This window comes from Grampus griseus, assembly GCF_964374135.1.
Source record: "Grampus griseus genome assembly, chromosome: 18".
Taxonomy (NCBI): Eukaryota; Metazoa; Chordata; class Mammalia; order Artiodactyla; family Delphinidae; genus Grampus; species Grampus griseus.
Genome location: NC_139012.1, coordinates 76,798,523 through 76,826,176, shown reverse-complemented (window position 1 = coordinate 76,826,176; position 27,654 = coordinate 76,798,523). Strand labels below are relative to the sequence as shown.

Here is a 27,654-nt window from a genome sequence, read left to right as displayed (position 1 = left end):
ATGATTTGTGGGAAATGGAGCTAAAGGAAGTCCTTAACAGTCTACATTCCATTGTTGTTATTAGGTGAAATAACACAAATCTATTTCCTCTTGCGATTACTCAAAATGCTATAGGGCTAATGGAAGCATGAAAGCATTAGTACTGAAGCACAGTGGCCCAAGTAACACTGCCCAGGTAACGCAGACACTGAAGCCAGGCTGTCTCTGCGCAGGGCTATTGAGCTGACTGACAAATTCAGGGCCAACAGTCGATGTGACTTTTTCCTATAGAATTTGGCCAACTCTGACTAAAGGGACTTAATCAACCAAGTATCTCAGAAACACAGATACACAGGAAAGGTGTCACCAGCACCACATCCAATCCTTTCCTTAAAAAATCAGTAAATATGGCCAAATTAGACAATGCATTAATATTGGGTTGGCCAAAAAGTAACATCTTACGGAAAAACCTGAACAAACTTTTTGGCCAACCCATAACAATTGGAATGTAAATCCATTAAAATCCTAGGAAACAATCTCCAGGAACATGAATGAGAGAAAGTAGCCCTTGGTACAAAAAGGCAACTACCATCCCCTGTCTGCGGTTGGAAAAGGTTAAGACACACCTCCCTGTACTGGTCTTGATTTCCCATCAAGTGATTGAGGCCATTTAATTCATTGCCTGAATCCTTCATTTGACTGGTGTGGGTGGAATTCTTAGAGATAGAGTTAAAAAAACAAAACAAACAAACAAAAAAAAAACCATGGAAAATATATGGAAAAAAGAACAAAAAAGAAAATAGTTTAAATCTTGCATAAGTGGTTCACTGACAGGCAGGGGGAAAATAAAGCAAATGCTGCTGACATTTTCCTTTACTTAAAAAACAAGACACAGCACAGTGGGGTAAATGCAGAAGTAAGTCCCAAAACTGTGAGTGAAAGCAAAAATACTTTGTTCCAGTGCTTACAAAATAGATAAGTAGGTTGCCTTTACTATTACAATATCCTCATGAGTCCTTCAGGGCCTCCTACCGTCCCTGTGCGATTGAACAAGTGAACAGATACAACTCTGTCATGGATTCATGCAGGGGAGACCCTCCTAACCCCTGCAAGAAGATGCACAGGAAGAAAATAAAGATCCTTTGTCTTACAGCTAGGAATAAAATGTGTGTTCTTCCCATTCACCGGCGGGAAATGAATGTATCTGGAGTCTAAGTAGTACTACCAGCGTTGAATCGTATTCAAATCCCTTTCTCAAGACAGAACTAATTTCTAAAACATCTCCAAGCGTACGGTGAACGCCTTTGTCTGTTAGTTGCACACAGCTGAGTGCATGAGCACGTGTGAGTGTGAGCCGCTTTATGAATTCTTGGTGGTGTATTCAGAGTGCTTCAGGCTATGTCTGCCTATCAGACCTCATCTACAGACATAAGGAAATTAAATATTAAAACACTACTTTAAAATCACATTAAGGATCTGACATGACACAATAAAAGCCAGTAATCTGAATAATAAAGAGATTTAGCCAATCTCTACCACCTCTTCTAATTGAATCACTGCATATTTAAAACGGGGAACAACCTGCTTTGTGCTACTGGCCCGGATCTGTATTCCTCTGACATCTGTTTATTTTGTTACTCCTTTCATATTATTAAAATAAGCTTTCATATACTTAACTTGCCTTTTTCTTTCCTTTATAAAACAGAAAACGAACTTAAAAAACGGGTACTACCAGTTCATTACTCAGGGAATCTCTCTGGAAAATGACAGTTAGAGAGAAGTGTGCGTGTCTCTTACGTGTGTGTATTTTCACTTGAATATGTGTAATCTTCCCGATACTGTGAATCACCTCCTAGTAGAAGCTCTGGTCTTTTGATTAAATACACTCAAATACATTTCAAAGAGGATATTCTATAATCATTAGCCCCTAAGAGCATTCTAGGAACGGCTTCAGTTTATCATTCAAACTATCGAGGCATATGGTAATGCTTTCTGAAATAAATATTTCATCTAAAATAATAGAAAACACACATATAAGTCAACCACTTTTCAAAAATAATCTTGGCACACAATGTTTATGATACATAAGCTTCCCAGTGTCATATTCTGAACATATGTGGCTCAGTCCTAAGTCTATATAGCAGACGTCAAATGACAGGAGAAACTACATTTTCTATTGTTTTTCTTTATGTGTTCCTCGTTTTGGACTCCCCATACTGAGAAACGGTTGAATCCAAAATTGTTATAACCAAGGTAAAATCTCTGAAAACCAGGGTCTGGGGTGAGAAACAGACTCTTAACCCAAGACAACGCAGAACCATTCCTTTGGGACATCAACACAATAGAGTTTTTTTTCCTGCACTGAAAGCCAGAGAACCCACATAAAACAAAAACAGAATTGCTTCCGCTTAGAGTACATAAAAGACCACCAATGGTTTGGGAACGGTTATCGTGTCTAGCTATGAAACCAGATTTTAAACTCGAGGTTAGTGACAGATTATAAAAGGTTGACAGCTGGATAATCTATAAAATATGCATCATGTACACATGAAAAGGTTACAGTTTATAAACGCTAAAACACTGTGTCTGTTGGCGTTTAGTGCAATCTTTTCCTGATCTTGATCTCTGCACTGGGTGGGAAAAAAAAAAGGGAGGGAAACCTGCTCTGCTGAGCTTTTTTTTTTTTCTCTCCAAACAAATGATCTAAATAAACCCACCAAATCCAAACTCTCCTTGATCGTCCTAGTGGTAGATAAATACCTATTTGCATACCTAGCAACTGAAAGTACCGGGGGTTTCTGCCAATCAGCGATGCTTCCGCTCATCAGGTAAATTATCTGACTCAGCTTTGTAGATGTCTTCCACACAGTGATACAGCAAAGGGTCCTTTTTTTTTTTTTTTTCCTGGAAAGGAAAAGGAAAAGAAGGAAGGAAAGTGTCAGGAAGAGGAGGGCTCCTCTGATTCTCCCCATGGTTCCTGCAGGCCTGCTGGACACCGGCACAGCCAAACATCATGGCGTGACGCTTCCTTAGATTGGGTTAAGTTCTGTTTTCTGCAAAGGCAAGTAAAGGTGACTTCTTAGCGTTCAGTGCATTAAAGAAAAAAGAAAGAAAGAAAAAAAAGATTTTTAAAAAGGTAAAAAAGAAAAAAAAAGTGCTTGAAAATAATTCTCAGGGACTTATCTGGAGGGGAAATCCCGCGTGTGGCATCCCCTGCCTGGTGTATCCTGCCCCTGCTGGCGACACAAAGACCTCCTTGGTCCAGGCTCGGAGCAGGGACGGTCCGAAAGGCCTTTCTTTGAGGGGTGCAAAACTTGCTGCAGTGGTTTCCGAGGAGAGTTGTGTTCCTCGACAAGCGGCCCCTCCACCTCGGCCTCGGAGACCTCACAACTTTTTGGCACTGTCGTGGCACGCCGCGGCCCGGAGGGTGGTCCCGGCCAAGCCCCGGCTGCTGACCCGGCGGACCAGCACCTTGGACACCGGGATTTTGGTTCTGGGTAGCTCGCTCCTGGTTGGTTGCTGGTGCACCACCGCGTGGCTGGGTGGAAGGTTCGCGAGGTGCTTGATGCTGATCGGGATCTTGGAGTCCTTCAGCAAGCTCCCCGGCGTTCGCAGGGCACAGGTGACGGTGACCGGAGACACGGGCTTTAACCGGGACGAGCAGGACGTGTCCTCGGCGGCGGCGGGCAGGGCCGCGGGGCTTCCATCGGGCTCGGCATAGAGGTCGTAGAGCGCGTCACCGCTGTCGCTGTCCCGGGGGAGGCCCGCCTTGCTCACGCCGCCGCCCGAGCCGTCCTCCCGCGGCCCGGGGGTGGGGGAGTCCCAGTAGCCCTCGTCGCTGTTGGGGACGCCTTCCTGCGGCTCCTCGTCCGGGTGCTTGGGCTCCTCCTTCGGCTGGAGCTCCGTGGGGAGCCGGTGCAGCCTCCGGCGCTTGACCGAGGACGCGTCCTTGGCCCCCTCGGCCCGTCTGGCGTCCTTGGGGGTCTCGGGGGCCACCTGCGCTTCGGGCGCCGCCGCCGCCGCCGGGGCCGCCCCCTGCTGGGGCCCCGGGCCCTGGTCCTCGGTCTGGGAGAGCATGTCCCAGAACTCCTGCAGGTACGAGTCGTCCGCCTCGGCCGGGCTCGCCATCTCCTCCCCGCCTCCCTGGTAGGCCACCACGCCGGGGGGCTTTTGGGCGGGGCCCGGCTGGCCCGGCGCGGGGGCATGCCTGGCACAGCTGGGCCCTGCCTCGTCCTCGGGGTCTGCGATAATATCTCCGCAGCCTGTAAGAGAGTCAAAGCTTTTCAGTGAAGTCACGTCAGAGAACATCAGACAAATACGATCGGCCGATGGGTCGGAGGGTGGATCGGCCGAAGAAGGGTCGGGGGCGGCGGGCGCGCGTCCGCCTTCGGAGTCGGGCCGGGGCGCAGTCTCGGCCGGCGCGGCCCCGGGCCCCGCGGCGTCCTCGGCCGGCCGGCCCTCCCCGGCGCGCGGCTCGGGCTCGGGCTCGGGGGGCGCGCGGGGCCGCTCGGCGCGCCCGGGTCCCGCGGCGCCCTCTCCCGGGGCGCAGGCCGGCTCCGGCTCCCCCGCCGCGGGCTCACCTGCTGGCTCCGGCTCGCGCGCGGCCGCGGGCGCCTCCTCCTTGACGCACTCCAGGCTGGCGGTGAGCGAGCCCGGCCGCGCCAGGCTGCCCTGGGCCCCCGCGCGCCCGGCCGGCGCCGCATCCTTGGGCCGCCGGTCCTTCCTGCGCCAGCGCACGCCGCCCAGAAGCCCCCGCAGCCCCCGCTTTTGTCTGCCGCCGGCCTTGCCCGCGTCGGCCTGCTCCGCCCCGCCGCTCTCGGGCCGCCCGTTCTTCCGCAGGAGCGAGAAGAAGCTGTGCGACTTGGCCACCGAGCCGCCGGCCGCCGGGCCCGCGCCGCCCGGGGCCGCCCGGGGGGCCGCAGGGCCCGGCCGCGCCCCGTCCCCGCCGCCCGCGCGCGGCTCCTCGCGGCGGCCGCCCTCCAGCGCCAGAGCCTCGGCCAGCCCGTCGTGCGTCCGGCTGCGCACCAGCCCCGCGGGCCCCGCGCCCTTCCCGTCCCCTTTGTTTTTGACCCCGAAGATGCTAGGCATCGCGCCGCCCGGCTTCCTCTTCTTGAACAGTTTGAAGGCGGCTCTGTTAATCTTGCCCGACGGCGGCTCGGCGGCCGGCGGCTCGGCGGCGCGATCACAATGCAAGTCCATGTCTGCCGCGAGGGTCCCGGCCGCGGCCCGCGCCTTCCTCCGGCGGCCCCCCGCGGCCGCGCGCCCGCCGCTGACAGCCGCGCCGCGCCCGCCCGTCTCCATGGCGACGCAGCAGCCTGGCGTCAGCGCGGCCGCGCCGCCCGCTGTCAGCCGCGCTCTAAATCAACCCGAGCCGCGCCGCCGCCGCCGCCGCGGGAGGAGCGCGCAGAAAAGACCATCTCCCCTCCCGCCGGGGCTTATATAACGCCCTAACCCACTTCGCGTCCGGCTCGGCTTTGTGCTGCAGCTCTTCTGCGGCGAGAGCGGGCGGCGGAGCCTCCTCGAGCTGATTGCAGAAATTAGAGCCGTAATCTTGCAATACAAATTCCATCCAGTCTCACCCACCTTCAGATTCCTCCTCCTGATCGCTCTTTTCAGAAGCCCAATCGTGGATCGCAAAATGCCCCCGACTGGACAAAGAAATCCAACCCAACACAAAATACTGATTTCTCTAACCACCGGCCCCGGACTTCATGACTCCTCATGCCTTTCCCACGCCCTGCATGTCCGTTTTTATCATTTGGGTACCAATCCCGGCGGGCACGGAGGATGTCTGTTTACATCTGTCTTGTCCAGGGCTGAGCACAGCCTCCGGGTCGATGGGGAACCTGGATCACTGAGGTTCAGATTCTTGCTACAAAAGCATCGGCCATCAGTCAGATACCAGTCAGCAACTCTGCAATGAAAGTGCAAGTTCCCTGGGGTGGAAGTTGACTGGTCCTTTGGGACAACCTTGGCTTTTATCCCAGACTCCAGCTACTGGGGCTGAGGTCACAGAAGACACCACCCAGTCTGACCGAGCTGAGGACGGAGGGCCCGGTTTGAGGTCCACTCCACAGGTGGTCCTTGGAGCCCAGGGTCTACCCTCTCCTTTTCCATCCAGCGGGACACATGCGTTACTCCTGCCCCTGCTGCTGCAAGCCCCGTTCACCACCTCCCAGGACTGTCCTGCAGTCCTCTCCCCTGTGGGGCAAGGAGAAGCCTGGCAGTGTCCCTGAGTGCCACTTGGTCTGGCTGCTCGGTCTGGGAAAAAGGAAATCTTGTCCCAGGGAACAGCCCCATGCGGGGATCTCTGCTATGTTTTGACTTTGAAAGTGGCTGCCAATTTGGAGAAGCTGTGCCTACATATAATCTATGTTTCATATTATTTAATAATACGTAATAAATACGTAATAATAGTAGTTATTACACAGTATTTATTGTTATTCATTAAATATTACTTAATAACACGTGGTATTTACATATACACAAATATCCATCTTTCCCCTAATCATCTTGAGCTTTGTTTTTTGTGCACTACTCAGAAGCCTCAGAAACCCCAACCCCATGGACTGAACTTGGAGTGTTCATAATAATGGTCCATAATAACATATGGACCATTGCAGCTTCTGTAGCGTGGAACACGGTGTGAATTTAGGCCTTGGGGTTACTAGTTGTATAGTTGCCCTCTTCTGTTGATTTCGATCAAAGACACTCTTTTAAAATTGAGAAATCAGAGTTTGGATTCAGGAAAGGGTTTTCTTCCCAGCTCTCTCCCACTATTTGCATGCATCTCTGCCAGGACAGACTGCAAAGCTGAGACCAGACAGACTTTTCCCAGTTCGAACTGACCACTTGCCCTGATGAGCCAGAGTCCTCATTGCCATAGGGAGAAAATAGGTATGAAGCACCATAAAGAGAAACCCATTTGTTATTTCTTCACAGCCTCTTGGGGGACATTGAAAACCTCTCAATTCTTTTACACACACCATGCAATTGCTTAGCTACGTGGGTTACTACAGAACTGTAGTAACCCTGGGGTGGAAGGCTAAATGAACTCTTTCATAAACTCTTGCAGGGTCTGAAAGAGCTGATGACTGGAATCAGAAGGAAATGAAGTGGTCTATAGAAACTCTCCCCTTCCCCATCCCTGAGCCTGAGATTTGGGAGAAGGTGGACCTGCTTTTCCACTGGAGACCTCTGATCTCACAGGACGGACCGAATGAGTCTCATTTACGTGAGAATCCTTGGGACCCCAGGAAGAAGTCTGGCCAGGACTTTGGGATGGACATCATTCCTTTAGGACACAGAACCTAACTCAAAGAGAAAGGGACAAAGCAGTCTTCAGCCTAGGGCAGGTGCCCTGGTGGTCCCGAGGGAGCTCGCATGCAGGAAGCCCGCATGCAGGAAGCCCGCATCACAGGGAGCCCGCATGCAGGAAGCATCTAAGGGCCCCAGGGAAGGTGAGCTTTAGAAGCTGTGGTATGGGTGGGGACCCGCAGATGTCCTCCAGCCCAAGGGCCTGGTTACGGGGACCAAGAGAGAAAAGAGGGAGGCCAGCTTACAAGGACTTCACCAAAAGGACCGACAGATGGGGAGACCCTCCGGCCACTCGGGAGGGTGATGGTTAGGGTCCAATCATGCTGGTGGGTGGCAGACTGAAGTCAAGGCCATTGTCATGAATCCCTGCAAAGGCTTCTCACACCTTACATTGCTCTTCACAGGCAAGCGTGGGGACACAAAGATTGCACAGAATGGTGACTGCTTCTCTGAAAGACAGATCGTGACCGTGAAGATCATTTACCAGAAGCACCTCTGTTTAGGTTATGCTTTCTTCTCTCATTCTTTCTCCTCCAGCTTGCCACTGCCCCAAATTTAGAGAGTGAACAGAAAATTAGAGGAGAAGGGAATAGAGGAAGCGTCTCTGGGGCTTCAGGGTAAAGCTATTCCAAAATGGCGGGATGCCTCACAAATGTACACAGCGCATGCCTTCTGCTGGAGATGTGTGCACGCTCGTCTTTTCTGCACAAGGCAGTGCGTGCCATTGGAGGAGGATAATCAAAACAAGAAAACTGGAGAAATGCATGAGGAATCACTTGCGAGCCCACCATCACCACCACCATCACCACTACCACCAGCATCATCACCACCACCACCATCATCATCACCATCACCATCACCATCAACTGCTTTCTCAGGTGTCTTCCAACCAGCCTGTCCCTTGCCTTTGTCCTAAGATTCCTGAGGGGAATTTTCCATTTCAAGGGAACCACCCAGAACATAACGTGGAGAAGGCGGGGCTCCAAGCTGCCCTTCAAGCCACGGTGTGGCTGCCAGAGGAGCTGCCCCTGCCCCTCCCCATTAAGGAGACCACGGGCTCTACTTTAAATTTGCTTCAGGTCTTTAAAGGGATAATGTTTAATCAATGAAGTCTGGAAATGATGCTTGACTTGGGACCAATACCTCCCATCCTCAGACCACTTAGCTGCTCTGGACCCCAGCCCCACTGGAAATGCCAGCTCCCCACTCCTGTCCATCTGTACTCCCACCCCCACGATTATTCTCCAGGGCAAGCGTCAGAAGCCCTGTGATGTAAGTGAAGACCTCAACTGTGCTCCAAACCAAAGTCCTTGTTATGGGGACTGTTAGGAACAGCCCCAGCTTTGCGAGCCTTGACCCTCAGCCAGCGTCTACTCTGTCCACAAATCCCAGGCCTGGCCCTGCCCTCTGAGGAATGCTGTGGGCCTCGTACAAGCTGAGACCACAAGAAGAAGTGCACAGTTGCCAGGAGAGACCCGAGTGGGTGCCCCTTGCAGGGAGCCTGGCCAGGGGTTACCGTGCCCTCCTTCCTGGGGAAGGGGTGCCGTGGACCAGGGCCGGGAGAATGGGGACTAGAGGGACCTCAGCACAGCAGGCCCCAAGCTAGATTGAAGGTCTTATGTTTTCTTTTTCATACTTTGATTCCTGACTTTCCCGAACATCAGCTTTCACTGTGGGTTAATAGCTGTTCCGGGTATATGTGTATTCAGAGGAGGAACTCATTTCTAACGAGTCGCATGCAGGTGTAAAAAGCCCAGCACGACGCGTAATTTCCCACATTAACCCGGTGCACACTGGGGCTGCTGAGGAGAGAGAGCTTGTCCCATGAGGAGCGAGAACCCACGTGGGTTCTGCAATGACTGGGAAGCTCAGTGCGTGAGGTGGTCTGGGCTCAGCAGGTCATCACTCAGAAGATGTCACTCGGCCTGGGCCCCATGGGTTTGTACCTGGATTCTGGGGCACGGGGGTGTGCAACAGGAGACCAAATAAGAGCAAAATGAGTGCTTCTCTGCAATGCCGGGGATCCGGGCGCAGGGGCCATGCAGCAGCTGGCAGTGCTGCAATTGGGCAGAGGCCATGCCTCTCTGGTGGCTTCTGGTGATGGCTGCAATCCTGGCATCCCTCGGCTTCTAGACACATCATCCTAAACTCTGCCTTCACCTCCATGCAATGTTGAACTTACACCTTAGTCACACCTACAAAGACCCTGCTTCCAAATAAGGTCGCATCCACAGGTGCCAGGGGTTAGGACTTCAACAGATCTTTGTGGGGACACGATTCCACCCGCAACAAGCATCCTTGTCAGCATGGTGATGGTACCCCTCCCCTCCGTCCCTCAGCGCAGTCACCAGTGCCCTCGACACAGACACTCACGTTGGTGGGCTCAGACTGGGCGTGGGTGCTCCAGCAAGTGGGGGCCCTTGGCAGATTTCAAGGTCATGGGAAGCACTTCTGGAGTTGCCAGCAATGAGGGGACAGTACCACTGCCAGCCAGAGTGAACAAGAAAGAAAATGGGGGCTTCCCTGGTGGCGCAGTGGTTAAGAATCCGCCTGCCAATTCAGGGGACACGGGTTCGAGCCCTGGTCTGGGAAGATCCCACATGCCACGGAGCAACTAAGCCCGTGCACAAGTACTGAGCCCATAAGCCACAACTACTGAGCCCACGAGCCACAACTACTGAGCCTGCGAGCCACAACTACTGAAGCACATGCACCTAGAGCCCGTGCTCTGCAACAAGAGAAGCCACCGCAATGAGAAGCCCGTGCACCATAACAAGAGTAGCCCCTGCTCGCCGCAACTAGAGAGAGCCCGTGCACAGCAACGAAGACCCAATGCAGACAATAAATAAATAAATAAATAAATAAATAAGAAAATGGGGGTGGCTGCGAGGACTAGGTCCTGACATCCATCTGTGAGATCCTGGGGTCTCTCGGAATTATCCAGAGGGGACGTAACTCAACGGTTCCCTTTTCTCCTGGTCTGCTACCTGGGTGGAGCTACTCAGAAAATATTCCATCCCCAAACTAACACAACATTGTTAATCAACTATACTCCAATATAAAATAAAATGTTAAAAGAAAAAAATATTCCATCCCAGATTGCAGAGTAGGGCGGTGTCTCTCCAAGCTGTCGGCACCAAGGTGGCCGCAGGGAAGCCAAAAACAGGCAGAATGAGGTCAGGTAGCAGAGGGCGTGTGGATGGACACCAGGCCCCGGTCACGGATGAATGCACATTCGGGAAGGCCAGACTCAGCCGCGGGAATCATGTCATCTTAGCAGGGACGCTAAGCAGAACCAGAACCCAAGATGTGGGCCCACAGGTGTTAACAGGAGGCCAGGCACCGGAACTCTCCAGCGTGAGCCGGAGAGGCTGCAAACAGCCACAGAAGCCCAAGCACCCGGCCGCTCGGTGTGCCTCTGTCCTCTCAAAGGAGCTCCACTCCGTATCAGCTTCTCCACAGGAAGCAGCACCACACACAGGGCTGGTGCAGCCCTCTCAGCAGGCAGACAGTGCGCAGGAACCGCCTGCACGGCTCAGGGAGGTCAGGGAGGCGCTCTGCCCAGGCACCGCCTCATCACGGCCACGCAGATGCCTGAGGGGTTGCTGGCTGCCTTTCTCAGCTACTTCCCTTCAGACTCGGAGATTCGAGAAAGTTGCCCTGCTTCCCTGCCCCGCCCCATGTCATAGCACTTCCCCCCCCACCCCCGCTGCTGCAATGGCCCAGGGACACACACAAGGGCGCTCACCTTCCTAAGCCCGTGGGGTGTCTCAGCCCCACTCCTTTGGGGCTGACCTGGAGGCAGTGTTAGCCATGGGCTACAAAGTTTACTTTGGACTTCAATAGGTGAGTCTTCTCTTTTTTCCTGCATCTCTGCCTACCTATGCTAGTCTAATTTCCTGGCCCTGTCCCATCCCTAACCCCCTACACACAACACACAAACACACTCGCTCTCATGTCTGTGTGTTCCAACAAGTCTGAACGTAATCCCTGATGCGTATTGTCCTGCTTTGAACCACTGGAGCTCGGATACTAACCATCTGGGACAGTACTGTCCTCCCCCGTACAGCTAACGAAACATATGCACCCCGTGATGGCTGGGACCCCAGCTCCTCTGTCTCTCTCTGAGCTGCAGCAAATTGCCATGGTACATCACAAATGGTCAGGCAGTTTTCTATGTAGTGTCAGTCCTTGTGGCGCCCCAGGGCCCACCTCCCAGAAGTGGACCCTGACTTTTGGGAAACGAAGGTGGTGATGAGAGTGAAGAGTGTGGTTCTTCCCCTGCAGGTGAGTAGCTCCATCACCTCAATCAGAGGCTGATGCCTCGCTTTCTGGGGCCACCATCTCCCCCTTCTGAGTCTCGTGGGCTGCTGGGTTACTTCCCTCGGTTATTCTAAGGTGTTAACTTGGAATTGTGCTGGCTTCTAAAACAAACAGATCCCCCAGTATAATGACTCAACCCAGCGGAGGACTGTTTCTTGCTCAACCCCCAGTCCGGGGTGAGTGTCCAGGTCAGTGGAGTGGGTCGCATCCACGTGATCAAGCACGCAGGGTCCCAGGCGCCACGGCCCCGTGTCTCCCCGGGGTCCTGTTGCCATCTGCATCCAGCTGACGGAAGGGAGAAGAAACCCTGGGAGAAGCTTTGGCTCAGATGTGGGGCATTTCACTTCCTTTCACGTTCTGTTGGTGACACCTAGTCATATGGCCGCATCTAGCGACAGAGAGAGTGGGAAATTCCGTCGGATCCGTGCCTGGCCGCATTCCTACGACTGGGGAAGGAGAGAAGAGATTCGAGCTGACAGCTGCCACAGATCCACCCACCCTGCAGCCACGCGGGGAAGGGAGTTCCCCCCCGGAGTTCACCTTCCTTCCCACCTCCTCTTGCACAAGCCGGCGTCTTAGATCCCAAGACCTCTGGGTCCCCAACTCCATCACCTACGTCCAGCTCTCTCATACCCTGCAGCCTTCTCCTTCAAAGAGAATATTTTCTGTTTAAGGCAATTACATTACATACATGTAATGCTTGTAATTACAAACATTACATTCCAATGTTTGAAAGAGACCGAATTAACCACCTGCCCATGGTTACTGCCACCTCCAGTACCTTAGGAAGGGCCTCCAGGTCACCTTAGCTGTGTCCATTTGCATTTAACGGAGCGTCTACCGTGTGCTGGGGGCTGGCATGAAGCAAGCACGATGCCAGCCCTGGATGCTGACCAGAAGACGCGTCACTGTGACACTTAGTTCAATGTGAAACGCTACCACCTGGTCAGACTGACAGGACCTTGTTCCCTCCCAGGTGCTGGGCCGGTATGACGGGGACATGGCAGCTTACACGTTAGATTTTTCTCCTTTGGAAAAAAAAAACCAAACCCTATGTTTACCTCCACGATGGGTTAATCCCCAAACGGCAGGCTTAGCTTGTGCCCAGATGCTGGCCACCTCCTGGGCCTCCTTGCTTTGGGCTCAGCCCCTGATCCGGCTTCACGCGGCTCCCATTTGTGTTTCCTTTGCCATCCACCACTACAAGGGTACTTTTTTTTCAAAAGACAGACATCTCAGCAGATGAATTCATTCTGGGATGTTTCCCAGACACACACCAGTGAGCTCATTAGCCCAAGCTAATACCAGGAGGCTTTCTTTCCCCCCTCCCTTTTTTCTTTTTTTCTTTTTTTCCAGTTTGCAGCAAAGCACAGAATCATGTGATCTCCTCGCGGCTCTCATTCCTGTCTGTTCAGGGAGCGGGGACTAAAATCACCCTCGGGGAGGGAGGGCTGTGCATTCTAAACACGCCTGCTTCTTCGGAGTGTCTGCTTTTGTTTAGGGGAAGACAGAAGCTCACACAGGAGATTTCTAGGTCACCTACTCTCTGCTCTAATGAAAGAAAAGTCATTACAACAAGCAAAAACCGTGGCCTGGGCTTCTTGGAGTGCCTTGTCTGATTAGCCAATGATTACAGCTCAGACGAGGCAGGGATGAACCCCCAAGGTGGCACAGATGGGGCACACTCTGAAAGTACCCCCTGGGGGCCTTCAGACTGAGTGGCAAAGTGACCACCTGTCCCTGTCTCTTGGGTCAGTCTGTCCTCGTTTAGGGCGCCAGGACTGCTGCCCTTGAGGCCCATGTGTGGAGAGAGTGAACCGCCCCAGGCTCACCCAGGGCCCCTGTCCCCCTGCTTCTCTCTCCCTATCTTGTGCCCTGCCCTAGAATGACCTGGTAAGAAGTGTTCAGCTGAATTGCAAGCGACTTTGGGGTTGTTATCTCTCGGGGCCCTTGGGACCAGGGCTGGGACACTTTATCAGATTGGAACGGACAGGAAGTTTTCCCTGCCTTTTCCCATCACACTGGCCCCAGCTCACCCAGGCCTCCCTTTCTCTGTGAACTTCTGTGTGGGCAGCTCCTTTCTTGGCCTCCGTGATTCAGGGGCTACCTGGGCTATTTCTTTGTCTCAGAAGCTGGAGAGAAGTGAAGAGAGCTATGTTCTGTGTCTTTGTGCCTTTTCGGCCCTGCATTTGGGGAGGTCGGGACAGTCTGGACAAGGTCTGGGCAAGGAAACCCAGAGGTGAGGGCCTCGTGGTCCAGCTGTGACTTCACAGGCAGGAATGGGCTGCAAGCAACCCCTTCAGTAGTGAATACGCCACGTGGCTCTTCAAGGCCTTGATCTTACAGAAGTGGTGATGCCGGCCTCACGAGGAGCGGCCCAGGAACACTCGTGGCTGATGGGAAGGCATTACGGTGGATCAGATGCGTTGGGTGATCTCAAAATTGTAACGACTGAGCGGGATGAGGCCTCTTTCTTATCTGTCGACTCAAGAGCAGCGCATGGAGCACACTGGGCACCTCCTCCAGCAAGGTACAGCCCCCGCACGGCGGGACCGAGGACCTCGAGCTCCACGCCCGGCCAGCAGCTGCCTATGCGTGACTGGAAGGCTCCCAGGGGAGGGGTCTCAGCACCTCCCGAGGCAGCTCACTCTGCATCTGCATGATTCCATTGGAGGCGTTTTTAATAGAGTTGGATTATTTTGTACCTTCACAGCTCCCATCCCTCCCTCCTCGTTCTACCCCAGGCTTTACGGAACAGTGATTGTTCCAAGTGATTCTCATGCACTAAATTATTTAATCCCCACAGTCACCACGTGAGGTGGGCCCTCCCTGATTTACAGAAGAAACTGGGACAAAGAAATTAAGTGATTTGCTCCAGATCAAATAGCCAGTAAGTGGCCACGCAGCTGGCTCCAAGCCTACGTTCCCAATCACCGTCTGGTATACTTATTGCTGAACAACATTCCTCTCCAAAATGTCAGTGGCTTAAAACAAGGACCATTTGATTTGCTCGGAATCCTGTGTGTCAGATGTTTCGGCAGGGCTCAGCTGGGCAGATCTTCTGTCCCACTGGCACCAACTGAGGTCCCTCGAGGACCGAGGTGTGATGGCAGCTAGAACTGGGATGTGCAGGTGGCTTCACACACCTGGCACATGACAAGGACAGCTGACGTTCCACATGGCTGTTGCCAAATGACCAGTGTGTGCTTCTTTTCATGACAACTGGACCCCAAAAGCAAGTGTTTCAGCCTGCAAAGGCAAAAGCTGCACACCTGCCAAGACCCAGAAGTCACCTGACACATCCACCAGATTCTGTCGGTCAAAACAAGGCTCAGGGCGACCCAGCCTCAAGCAGAGGATGACCAAACTCCACTTAGTTATCAAAGGGTGGCAAGATCATAACACAAAAGAACATGTGAGATGAGAGACACTGTCTTGGCCACCTGGGGACACACCATCTACCAAAACCACACCACCACACCACCTCTCCAGAAGAGAAGTCCATGAACCTTCCAAATGACACCTCTCCAGATAGTCAAAGCTCTACCTCCCACGTCTCTCCGAGTCTCTGTTTGTGAAGTTAGCCTTCTTGCTCCTTCAAGTGTCCTTTATGAGACAGGGACTCACGCCATCCTTCTCCTCTGATGTGCTCAGCACTGAGTGTCATGGTCCAGGCGGTACCTAGGCGGGTGCAGGGCAGAAGGACCATCGTCTCCTGTGCTCAGCACTGAGTGTCATGGTCCAGGCGGTACCTAGGCGGGTGCAGGGCAGAAGGACCATCATCTCCTGTCTTGCAGCTGTGGATACTGGACCAGATGGGAATCGCTGACTGCCACACAGCCGCACGTGGCAATTCTGTCACCTGAAATCCCGTCCCCCACACTGCACTTGTGCCGTTGTTTCCAGGGACCCACGTTAAATTCCATCTTATGAAACCCAGCCTGGCTCTCTGGTCCACTGAGCCTTTCTGGATCCTCATCTTGTCTGCCACTGTATTCACGCCCTTCCCAGCTTTCAGCCAAACCTACATTTGACTCACGACTTAGCTCCTCCTTCTACATCTCCTGCCACATGACCAATAACACTACTGGCCTGTTTGGAGACAAGAACAAAGCTCTGAGAACCACCACCAGAGCCTGTTTCCACATCACAACCTAGACATGGATCGGCAGCTTTGCAAATGATGGGGCGGTTGCTAGGCAGCTTTGGCTTCACTAACTTGTCCTTTCATCCAACCCACCTCTTTCCGTTTTTGCATAAGAACCACCGCTGGCACTTTGCTCAAGTTCCAGAAACTTCCCGCTGTGTGCCTTCCCCAGGTGTGCCGCAACCGTGATCCTGGCAGAACGAGGAATTCAGTCAGTTTGACTTTCTCATGGAGCCCCTGTTGACTCCCAGTGATGGCAAGTTCCCCCCCTGCCCCAACCGTCCCTTTAGCATCCGACGGTGGACTCCTGCCCCCATCTCGTCCATCTGCTGCCCTGTCTGGACACCACTGCACCGTCCACCCATCTGAAGCCCTCCAGAACTCCTCCTGGGCTCCAGAGCCCCCAGAGAGAACCTCAGGGATGCGCTCATGGAATTAACCACAACACTGCTTACAGTCTGATCCTCTTATGAATCTGGGTCAGCAGATGTAAAGTTAGAGCACAAGCACTGCCAACTCCTTCCAAGAAAAGTGGGTCTCTGCTCCCCTCAACGTTTATTGCACGGCAAGCACGAGAAAGGCGCAGATGCTCCCTTCAAGCTGCTTACAGTCTAGTTCAAGGTGCATGCTAGTAACAATAAGATAAAAGAGACTATAATCGCCACCTTTACAAGGCTGGAAGTGAGCCATTACAGGGTTTGTAAGACAAATTACTTCTCCTTGGGCAGAGAGAAAGCTTCTTGGAGGCATATGGATTAGATCCTAAACAGCAGCTAAGTGCTGGCGAGGATGCAGAGAGATGGCTCCGGCACCGCTGCCTGCAGGCCTCTACGTTCACGGACATTCCTGAGAACAGCCAAGTGACAATGCAACAGATCTCTTTAAAGCGCTTATACCATTTGACCTAGTGCTTTCAAAGTCAGAGGAAGTCATCCAAACACAAAGTTGTTCAAGCTGCTATTTAAATGATACCACCGTTGAATGGAATACTAGGCAACCAGCAAAAGACCATGGTGGACGCAAACCTGATCTCAGCTTAGGGACCTAAGAGGGTGTCCCTTGCTGTCTCAGATAATCACGGATTAACGTGCCCCGATTTTCCTTTCCACACGTTATGAAAATGCAATGCTTTCCCGCTCATTGTGTGGATGATCAAGAACTTCCTTCCTCCCAAATGCATTTTTTCTGTCTAAGCCCCTTGTCCAGGGCTGCCCAAACTCAGCTTCCACAGCCCCCAAGCATTTCATGGTTTGGGTGACTTTAGTGTCATTATGGGGATGTGCAGAGGGGCTTAGATGAGGCTGCTGGGTGCCAGCCCACTCTCCATTCCCTGGAGAAACGGACAAATCAGTCTCCACGCTTCTCCAGAGCTTTTTCCTCAAAAAAGGGGGCAGATTTTTCCCTAAAAGGAATTCTTGTATCAGTTGCTAATAATATACATTTCCCCCCCCCTTACATTATTGTATGAGGAATTTCTCGTGACATGGGAAAATGCTTATGATAACATGAGCTAAGCAGGAAAAAAGCAAGATACCATCTTAACATCATGCCCAGGGTAGTCTCAACTATGCAAAACGACGTGCATCCAGGAGGGACTTTAATCAGACAGTAGTGGTGGCCATCTCTGGTCACTGGACTCTGGGTGATTTCTATTCTCCTGTATGTCCATGGCTTTATTTTCCAAGTTTTCAGAGGTAATGAAAATATTTGGAAGTACCTGAGAGAATGGTATTACCATTTGGAAAAATTAAAAAGTCAAAAAGCCAGGAAAAGCCAGTGTGGGGCAGGAAAATGCGGTTCCTTCCCACCCAGGGCGCAGACAGGCTGATGCTCCGGCCCCGCTTGCTGATAACCACCGACCTCACGTGACCTCATGTGAAAGCTTGAGGGTCCCGATGTTTTTAAAGGCAGATCTATTTATATGAGTCCTCCTCATCCTGTTGCCAGACTGTCCCCGGGCCACCTGATGCCTCGAGGACGTGGCTCCTGCCGGAATGGTGGGCCCGAGTCCCTGCAGCCCCGAAGGCGCACCTGCTAGTTCCCAGGCGCACAGAGCATCCTTTCTCCCTAGCGCTGGAGCCACCCAATGAGGTTCTCACGCCCACGCATTCCCTTCTTTCCTCAGAGCAGCAAAGCCAGGGCATTCACCAGGGCGGCTCTGGGCTTATTACCTCTGCCAAACGTGTAGCTTCCGATTAATCGACAGCCAAGGCCGGGATGCAGACGCAGCCTTGCGCAGCTGGCAGGCGTGTTTCCAGAGGAAACGCAAGCATCCGCGAGGATACGGAAGGACCGCTACGATCTCAGTCCGAAGCGGTTTCCCTGACTTTTCGCAGGGCATACCGTGGAAGCACACACACATCTTACTGTCCTGGACGTCTCGGAGGCAGCTGTTCACAGCTCGTCTGAGGCCAGACACGGCTCGTAGGTGGTGATTCCTGAGTAAGCTTCTCTCCTCCCTTCCGACCTCCAACAGGAAGCACGAGGGGAAAGAAAATGCTTTTCCTTGTTCAGAATGTGCACATTTCTCGTAGGTGGTGTGCGCTCTTCTTTTATTTCTTTAAATCATTACGAGAGGCTGGTTCTCTGGGCAGCCCAGAAGCGATTCTTCCTGCACCTGGGAAAGTGATGCTGTTCTGTCACTCGGGGTGAACAGCACTGCCCGTTCACCTGTGCGAATCCTCCAGGGGCCCCGCTCCACACCAGCACTCCCGCCACGTCTCCTGCCAACCGCCGCTCGCCCTCAGGCAGGACCAAGGCCGAAGGAAGCCAGGCAAGAATCCCCTGTCCTTGCGGAGACCCAGGGAAATACTCCGAAAGAAAGGGGCCCCACTTAGACATGCGGCTCCCGCCCCCTCGCCCCCCGGGGGAGACGGAGGCAGCGCAGGGGCTGGCGGATCTGAGAGTCAGCGCGGAAGGAACACAAAAGAGGAAGAGGGAGGGGCTTGGAGAGAGGACCCTCTGGTAGATCGCGGACCAGGGCAGGGCCCCGACGGGCAGGGGTCTCCGCCTCCTTTCCGGTTCTTCCCACGTAAACACACTCCAGGTGTGAATCGGGTACCAGCAGCCCGTGTGGTTTGGGGAATACCTCAGCTTTCTCCATCAGCCGTCCCGTAGCAACCTCAACTCTGATGAAAAGGCAGTGCTCTGGGTCCTGGGAGATTTCTTTTTTTAAAAAAAAAAAAAATTATTTATTTATAGCTGTGTTGGGTCTTCATTTCTGCGCGAGGGCTTTCTCTAGTTGCAGCGAGCGGGAACCACTCTTCATCACGGTGCGCGGGCCTCTCACTATCGCGGAGCACAGGCTCCAGATGCGCAGGCTCAGTAGTTGTGGCACACGGGCCTAGCCACTCCGCGGCATGTGGGATCTTCCCAGACCAGGGCTCGAACCCGTGTCCCCTGCATTGGCAGGCAGATTCTCAACCACTGCGCCACCAGGGAAGCCCCCTGGGTGCTTTCTTTCGTCAGAGAGGAGGGACAGAAAAAACCCACAGCTAAGGAGCTGGAAGGAGAGAGGGTCAGCATAGAAGCTATCCAGAGAGCTGGGTTGATATCTTTGCTCTGGAGACCTTTAACTTGATGTCGCCCTCCCACACAGCTGGCTTACAGTGTTCCTCCTGGTTTGCTTGGCTGGGTTTTCTGTCTCTACTTCGTTGGACACTATGATTCCCAAGTAATAGAATGTACTGTTGCTGAGAAAGATCTTTGACAAAATTTGCATCACAGAATTTGGTTCCATGACCTTGCTGATCTTCATTTTTCAAATCATACAATAGTTCTGCATTTTTAGGCCTCCAGAATTCTATATATTTATGTCTTCCTGGCTATCTCAAAGTCATTCAGTGCTCCTCAAACCCTAGGTTAGTGTATCTGTTGGTATTTTTGGTTGGTGACAGTGCATTGCCGTTCATGAATACTACTTCTAGGGATGATATCTTGTTTTAAAAAATTTTATATTGGATTGATTTACAGTGTTGTGTTTGTTTCAGGTGTATAGCAAAGTGATTCAGTTATACATATACATATATCTCTTCTTTCTGAGATTCTTTTCCCATATAGGTTATTACAGAATACTGAGTAGAGTTCCCTGTGCTATACAGTAGGTCCTTGTTGGTTATCTATTTTATATACGATAGTGTGTATATATTAATCCCAAACTCCTAGTTTATCCCTCCCCCAAATCTTGCCATGTTTACGTGTTATCAAGATCAAAATAAAGGTGCTCACCCAGTAAATAGTCCAATCCTGCATGCATTATGTACAAAACACACTTACTATAGACCTCAGCATCCTTCCTGAGTAGAAGGGTGAGGTGGGACCTGGGAGGAGAGAGAGAGAAGCAACCACAGCTCAGATGGTAAGTATGTGCCTGGTTCAGACCACAAAGCAGGGCCGGCTTCGTGGCATGGCCAGTGTCACAGGGCCCCCGCTGGGCTAATGGCCCACTGTCACGTCTTGAAATTGCTAATGTATTTTGAACAGGGAGCCCTGCATTTGTATCTTGTGCTGGGCCCTGCAGATTCTGGAGCCAGCCCCTGCTGCAGAGCTCAAGGTACCAGGAATAACAGAAAAGGTCATTGGGGTCGCTCCTGCAAACAGTGTTGGCAGTGGCTCTTTGGGTCAAAGTGAGCCAGGACCAGGGGGTGTGGCGCCCTGGGCTGCCCGCACAGTGGTCCTCTGAGATTAGCTTGGGGAGGGCCAGGGGCTGGCCAGACGGCCGGGCGAGCTCTCCCTTTGAGGCTGCGCCTGGCAACAGCTGCTCACCCTGCCCGGCTGAAGAATTTAGCTGCAAAAATCTAATTTGGAACTCCCTAATTAAGCTAATGAAGTCAAGCCATTTTAATCTGTTCTTGGTCCAGTCCTGTGTCTAGTCCCAGAGTAAATAGATGATGGTGACTTTGTGGCATATGTGTTTTGTTTTGTTTTTTTGATATATGAGCCAGGCAACATCTTTGTATGATTCTTTTTTAAACTTTATGAAAGGAACTGATTTTCCTTAGCCTTGAATGTTTGAGATGAGGTGAAACCATACTGCCTTTAAAATAAGTCAATCATGTTCTCATTTTTTATTTACTGACAACTGCAAACCAGTTGTGCTGAAATAGTCCCTTAGTCCCGAAAGACCCTTGTGAACCTCAGGGTTTTCTTGTTTAAGGAACATTTATGAACCATAAATGTCACTATACACAAATGTCTCCTGAAACGGGCTGAGGTTAGTGGAAGAGAGACCAAGCCCTTTTTGTCCTTTGTCCTCACAATTCTATAAATGAGGAAAATTCACTCATTAACCTTTAAACTATATAAATTATTTCCCTGAGACACATACATCTCAATAACATTGGGCAAGCCTATGAAATGCAGAGATGCTCGGTTTCATCCACCCGTCTTCCTGCCAATCATGATCGTCCTTTATGAGATATTTCCACCTTCTCTTCAAATAACTGAGATGAAGTCATTCTCTCCCCTTTGGAGTTGATTGATTCATTTTCTGTATCTTTTAAACATGAATCCAAACAGTAGGCTAGTTCCAGCATCATCTGTTTCTCTCTTTAGAGGGCTTTGTTTTCCACCCATGTAATTTAATTCCTAAACATTATTAGAAAATACAGGAACCATTTACAAAGAGCCCAGTTGGTTAACAATAATAAGAATAATGACAACAGCAGTAAGAGGTAATGTTGGCCGAGTGCCTACCCTATGCGTCAGGCACCAGGCAGAGGGCTTTGTATATATTATTACTTAATTCTCCCGATCACAAGAGGCAGGGACCCCCACTGCTGGAAATGAGGGAATCGGGGCCAGACCAGCTCTGCCCTTAGCCAGCGCCCAGCTGGCAAGCGGAGGGAGGATCTGGCCCAGGCAGTGCCAGGGCTCCAGGCATCGCTTGGGTTCTTTTCTGTAGGAAGATCTCTGTCCCCCGACTTAGCTCCAGAACAGCCAAGTGCTACCTGTGAGTCCTCCACATGCAGAGCGACGGCTGAGACAGTGTGAGCGCTCAGCGCCCTTGGTCCACACCACCAGGAAGAAAAAGCTCTCACGTCACGGTTGAGCACTCTTTGCTACGTGTGAGGCTGGCAGTTCACTCGGGGACACAAAGATCAGAAAAACACAGACCCTACCTTCAGAAATCATATGCAAATCTTCCAGATTTCCTTTAGAGAGACAGAGCCCAACCATCCTGGTTTGCCTGGAACTGAGGGGTTTCCTGAGATGTGTCTTTTAATTTTAAAATCCCTGCCAGGGCTTCCCTGGTGGCGTAGTGGTTAAAAATCCGCCTGCCAATGCAGGGGGCACGGGTTCGGTCCCTGGTCCGGAAAGATCCCACATGCCATGGAGCAACTAAGCCCGTGCACCACAACTACTGAGGCTGCGCTCTAGAGCCTGCGAGCCACAACTACTGAGTCCACGTGCCACAACTACTGAAGTCCGCATGCCTAGAGCCCGTGCTCCGCAACAAGAGAAGCCACGGCAATGAGAAGCCCGTGCACCGCAACGAAGAGCAGCCCCCACTTGCCGCAACTAGAGAAAGCCCGTACGCAGCAACGAAGACCCAATGCAGCCAAAAAAATAAAAATCCCTGCCAGACCAGGGTGAGTTGGTCATTCCATGGGTAGAAAAGCAAGCAGCATCACTGTGTATGTTGAAAAGAAAATACATGCACCCCTGTGTGTGGACGCTCTGAACAAACACCAGCTCCTGTGCAGCCTTCTGTGTCTGCCCCACGCCCACAGAGGCCGAGGGGTCCCCGAGGTAAGCAGTGTGCTCAAGACTCACATCTCAGTACTGTGAGTCCCTAAGGACCCAAGGTGAATAGGGGCCAACCTGGGGGAAGACAGGCCCAGAGGAGGACCTTCCAAAGCCCCGAGGATGGAGAGAGGAGATGGGAGTGAGGGCGGGGCTGCCTGCAGGTGGGAGCGCCCTGGGAGGGACGGGTACCCCTCTCCCTCACTCCCCCCACCATCCCATGACTCCCCCCAACGACACTGGACCCTTTCAACAGCGGGAAGCAGGGACCACTGCTCTGGTTGACCGCTCCAGGACACCCCCTCTTCTCCTGCTGTTGACCCCAGCAGGACTGTTATAAGAGTCCTGGACTACCTCCTGTGCTTTGCGGTCCCTCGCGGGCATTTGGACAAAGTTCACGAGGGCTGACGTCCTGGAGGGGCACACTGACCCCAGGACAGATGCCGCCCTGCCATCTGTCTCCAGAGAAGCCTTTGAGCTTCCATTTAGGTGGAAACCAGTATGGTAGACAGAGCCAGAGCGTTCTCATGAAGCCTTGAGAAGGAATCCTGGGGAACCAAAAATAACAGGGAAAGACAAATAGCTTTTCTTTTCTTTTCATTTTAATATTTGTTGCTGAAGAGCCCCTTGTTTATAACCTTTGGGCATGTGCTCAGTTCCCATGACAATGCCACGGCGGAGCCAAAATGTGAAATCAGACTCATTGTCAACCACAGATGTGCAGCAGGGTCTGGGCGGGGCTGCAAAAAGGAGGGATCGGCGTCAGCTGAGCACGAAACAGTGGTACATTCTGTGCTGTGGACCCCGGTAGCCACTACAGTCCAGATGCGGGCGTTTCACACAAGGTTGGAAAACCCTCAACAGAGGAGATTCTAGGGAGCGAAGAGGAGAATGCAGCTGAATTTGGGTGATGAACTGGGTCTGATTTCAGAGAGAGACAGGGTACTTCCCTGTGGTCAAGGCATTTGCTGAGCCAAGAACTAGTTCTTACTGTTGGGCAGTGGAAACATAACAGGGTCCTCTGGGAGGTAACAGATGCCCAAATCATATTAATACTTAAGCTGATTAAAGATTTATAGTAGCTCGGTTTAACCATGTCACTAGACTAACATCTTTTACTTCTATTTTTATTTTGAGGTTAAAATGGGAACCACTGTGAAAACAAGCATGGAATTAATTTCCTGTCATCTTTTAGGAGGAATGTGACATCAGTACTATTGCTTGCACTGGAGGGCTCTCTGACTCAATAAAAATCGAATGTCGGGCACTACATTAGTCCTGCAGCAGGGTGACTCTCCTGGTAAACATCTATGATATGTTCATAGATAGAAGGTACAATATTGTCATCAGGCCAGTTCTTCCCAACTTCATCTGTAGATTCAGTGCAATCTGAATCAACATCCTAGCAATTCATTTTGTGGATATTAACAAACTGATTCTAATGTTTATAGAATTAAAAGACCCAGAAGAGCCAACACAATATTAAAGGACAAGAACAAAGTCAGAGGACTGACACTCTCCAAATTTGAGACTTACTATAGAGCTATGGTAATCAAGACAATATGGTATTTGAGGGGAAAAAAGACAAACAGATCAATAGAAGAGAATACAGAATCTAGAAATATAACCACATGAATATAGTCAACTGATCTTTAACAAAGGCACAAGAGCAATACAATGCAGCAAAGATCACTTTTCAACAAACGATGCCAGAACCACCAACAACAATGAATCTAGACGCATACCTTACACCCTTCCCACAAAATAACTCAAAATGGACTGTACAATGCGAAACTATAAACTCCTAGGAGACAACATAGGAGACCGTTTAGGTGACCCTGGGTATGGCAATGACATTTTAAAGAACACCAAAGTAGCAATCCATGAAATAAATTATTAATAATCTGGACTTTACTGAAATTAAAAACTTGTACTCTGCAAAAGACAACATCAAGAGAATGAGAAGACAAGGCACAGACTGAGAAAAAAGTATTTGCAAAAGACATCTGATTAACAACCGCTATAGAAGATGTACAAAGAACTCTTTAAACTCGACAACAAGGAAATGAACAACTGGATTAATAAATGGGCAAAAGACCCGAAAAGATACCTCACCAAAAAAGATGTACTGATGGCAAATAAGCATAGGAAGAGATGTCATGAGGGAAGTACATACCTTTAGAATGGCCATAACCCAACGGAGACAACACCAAATGCTGGCGAGGCTGTGGAGCAACGGGAACTCTCATTCACTGCTGGGGGGAACGCACAATGGTGCAGCCACGCTGGAAGATGGTTTGGAAGTTTCTCACAAAACTGAACATATTCTTACCATGCAATCCAGCAATCACGCTCCTTGACATTGACCCAAATGAACTGAAAATTTATATCCACACAAAAACCTACCCACATATGTTCACAACAGCTTTATTCATAATTGCCAAAACTTGGAAGCAACCAAGAAATCCTTCAACAGGTGAATGGATAAATAAACTGTAGTCCAACCAGACGGTGGAATATTATTCAGCAGTAACAAGAAATGAGCTGTCACCCATGAAAAGATGGGGAGGAACCGTAAATGAATACGACTAAGTGAAAGAAGCCAATGTGAAAAGCCTACCTACTGTATGGTTCCAACTCTACAACATTCTGCAAAAGGCAAAACCATGGAGACCATGAACAGATCAGTGGTTGCCAGGGGGTGAATGGGAAGGAAGGATTTTTTAAAGCAGTGAAACTACTCTGTATGGCACTATAATGGTGGATATATGTGATTACACATTATGCATTTGTCAAAATCCATAGAATTTACAATGCCAGGAGTGAATCCTAGCGTAAACTCTGGTCTTTGGATGACACTGGGTCGATGCAGGTTCATCGACTGTAAGAAATATGCCACTCTGGTGCAGGGTTTTGATACTGGGGAGGCTGTGCATACGTTGGGGCAGGAAGTATATGGGAAATCTCTGCACTTTCCACTCAATTCTGTCAACCTAAAACTCCTCATAAAAAAACAGTCTATTAAAAAAATATATATAGTGAGGAAAGGAAATGATTAAAAGATGTGACTATATAAAAGTTAATAATATGAAATGAAAATTATAACCTTTCAAAATAAAATAACATCCTAAACATTAAGTCACTGGCAAACATAACATTGTAACATTGTAACACTTATGCTCAGGGTTCCAAGTATAATCTCCCCCAGCTGAACTGCTTCCACTCCCACATTTGCTGGGACACAAAGCACCTCTCCCCCCGCCACCACCATCAGCTGGTCCTCGTGTCTCCATGGAGAGGGCAGCTGAGGAGAATCAGGAGGACGCAGACCGCATCTACGTCATGCTCTCCATCCTGAAGGAAGGACACCCCTCCACTCCCAGAGCCAGAGTGCCTGCCAGCTTTCCCTTCCTCCCTGGAAGGCCTTTTACAAAGTACTTCCCTTGGCTGTGGCGTCTAGAAGCTTCTGTCTGGCGAGAAACAGCCTCTGATGTGGAGAAACAGCCGATGCCCTGCCTGCCTGGGGCAAGAGGGGGAGGGTCTGTGCTGGGGTGTCTCTATTTCTGCTTTGCAAATAAGATCATCTATACCATTTTTTGCGTTTTTTTTTTTTTAAAGAGAAATGATTTCTGACATGAATGTCAAAGGATAAAAATTATGTGAGTAGGGACTTCCCTGGTGGTCCAGCAGTAAAGGATCCGCCTTCCATTGCAGGAGATGCAGGTACAATCCCTGGTCGGGCAACTAAGCCTGCGTGCCACAACTACTGAGCTCGTGCGCCCTGGAGCCCGGGCGCCACAACTAGAGAGAAGCCCACATGCCGTAGAAAAAAAATTTATGTGAGTAGAGAAAGCATAGCTTCTTTGTCATCCGTGCTCTTTTTTTTTTTTTCCCCAAAACAATGCACTAGAGAAACACAACTGAGAGATCAAAGATATGTCAATAGATACAGATATAAAACTAGATATAGATAAGAGGAGATTTATTACAGGAATTGGCTCCCACGGTTATGGGGGCTGAGAAGTCTCAGGATCTGCCATCTCCAAGCTGGAGGCCCAGGAAAGCAGGTGATGCAGTTTAGTCTGAGTCAAAGGCCCAAGAAGGGGAGGGGGAGGCCAGTGGTGTGAGTGCCAGTCTGAAGACCAGAAGCGCTCATGTCGAGGGCAGGGTCAACTGAAGCAGCACGGGCAGACTCCCCCTCCTTCCCCCTGCTGTTCTACTCAGGCTTCCCATGGGTTGGATGTCACCCACCACATTGGTGAGGCTGGTCTTTTTTTTTTTTTTTTTTTTTTTTTTGTGGTACGCGAGATTCTCACTGTTGTGGCCTCTCCTGCTGCGGAGCACAGGCTCTGGACGCACAGGCTCAGCGGCCACGGCTCATGGGCCTAGCTGCTCCGCAGCATGTGGGATCTTCCCGGACCGGGGCACGAACTCGTGTCCCCTGCATCGGCAGGCGGACTCCCAACCACTGCGCCACCAGGGAAGCCCGAGGCTGGTCTTCTTGACTCCACCCGTTCAAATGCTAATCTCTTCTGGAAACACCCTACAGACACACTCGGAACTCCTCTTTTACTGGCTCTCTGGGCATCCCTTAGGCCCGTGGGGTTGGCACATAAACGTTTGTTTCTTCACCACTAAGTTGCAGGCAACTTTCTGCAACAACGCCACACGAGTGAGCTTTTGCTGCCATAGTGCGGAGTAACAAACCAGCCCAAATCGCAGGAGACACCAACCAAAAACATCTGTTTCTCATGGCCAAATGCCCTTCCTCGCGGCCTTGCTCTTTCGATCCTGTCTCCCCACACTCGTAACTCCACAGCATACCTGGTGGGCCTGCTTGGTAAAGCTGGGGAGCGGGGCTCATCTGCTGCCTGAAGCCCTGTGTCCCAGCAGGGCTGCAGGGCATCGGCGCCACATACTCAGCAAGAAGCTCGACATGAAGCAGTGGGTAAAATCAACCAGCTCTCTGAACGGCCAGATGCGGGGTTTCTTCCTTTTTGTCCACTGCTCCACGTAGTTCTATGTCCATTATTTCAATTCTCAGGGCGACGGTTGCATCTCAGATGCTGAGTTTGTGTGTGATTAGTGCAGTTCCTATTAGTAACAGCCCGTAGATCAGAATGCCCAACGTGCTGTCTCATGGG

The 27,654-nt window shown here is 51.2% G+C and overlaps 1 protein-coding gene across 2 annotated transcripts; it reads right to left on the bottom strand.

The window, feature by feature from the left end:
- Positions 1–3,363: 3,363 nt before the first annotated feature.
- AMER2 (APC membrane recruitment protein 2) lies at positions 3,364–5,280 on the bottom strand (the record flags this gene model as incomplete). 2 transcript variants are annotated; one of them, XM_082675714.1, is made up of 2 exons in its annotated part: positions 3,364–4,241; positions 4,560–5,280. In XM_082675714.1, 2 exons carry the CDS (start codon positions 5,278–5,280, stop codon positions 3,364–3,366), a joined length of 1,599 nt encoding a protein of 532 aa, XP_082531840.1. The 2 variants fall into 2 exon arrangements, with proteins under 2 accessions (XP_082531840.1, XP_082531839.1); XM_082675713.1 differs by having other exon boundaries at positions 3,364–5,280.
- Between the last annotated feature and the right edge of the window lie 22,374 nt (positions 5,281–27,654).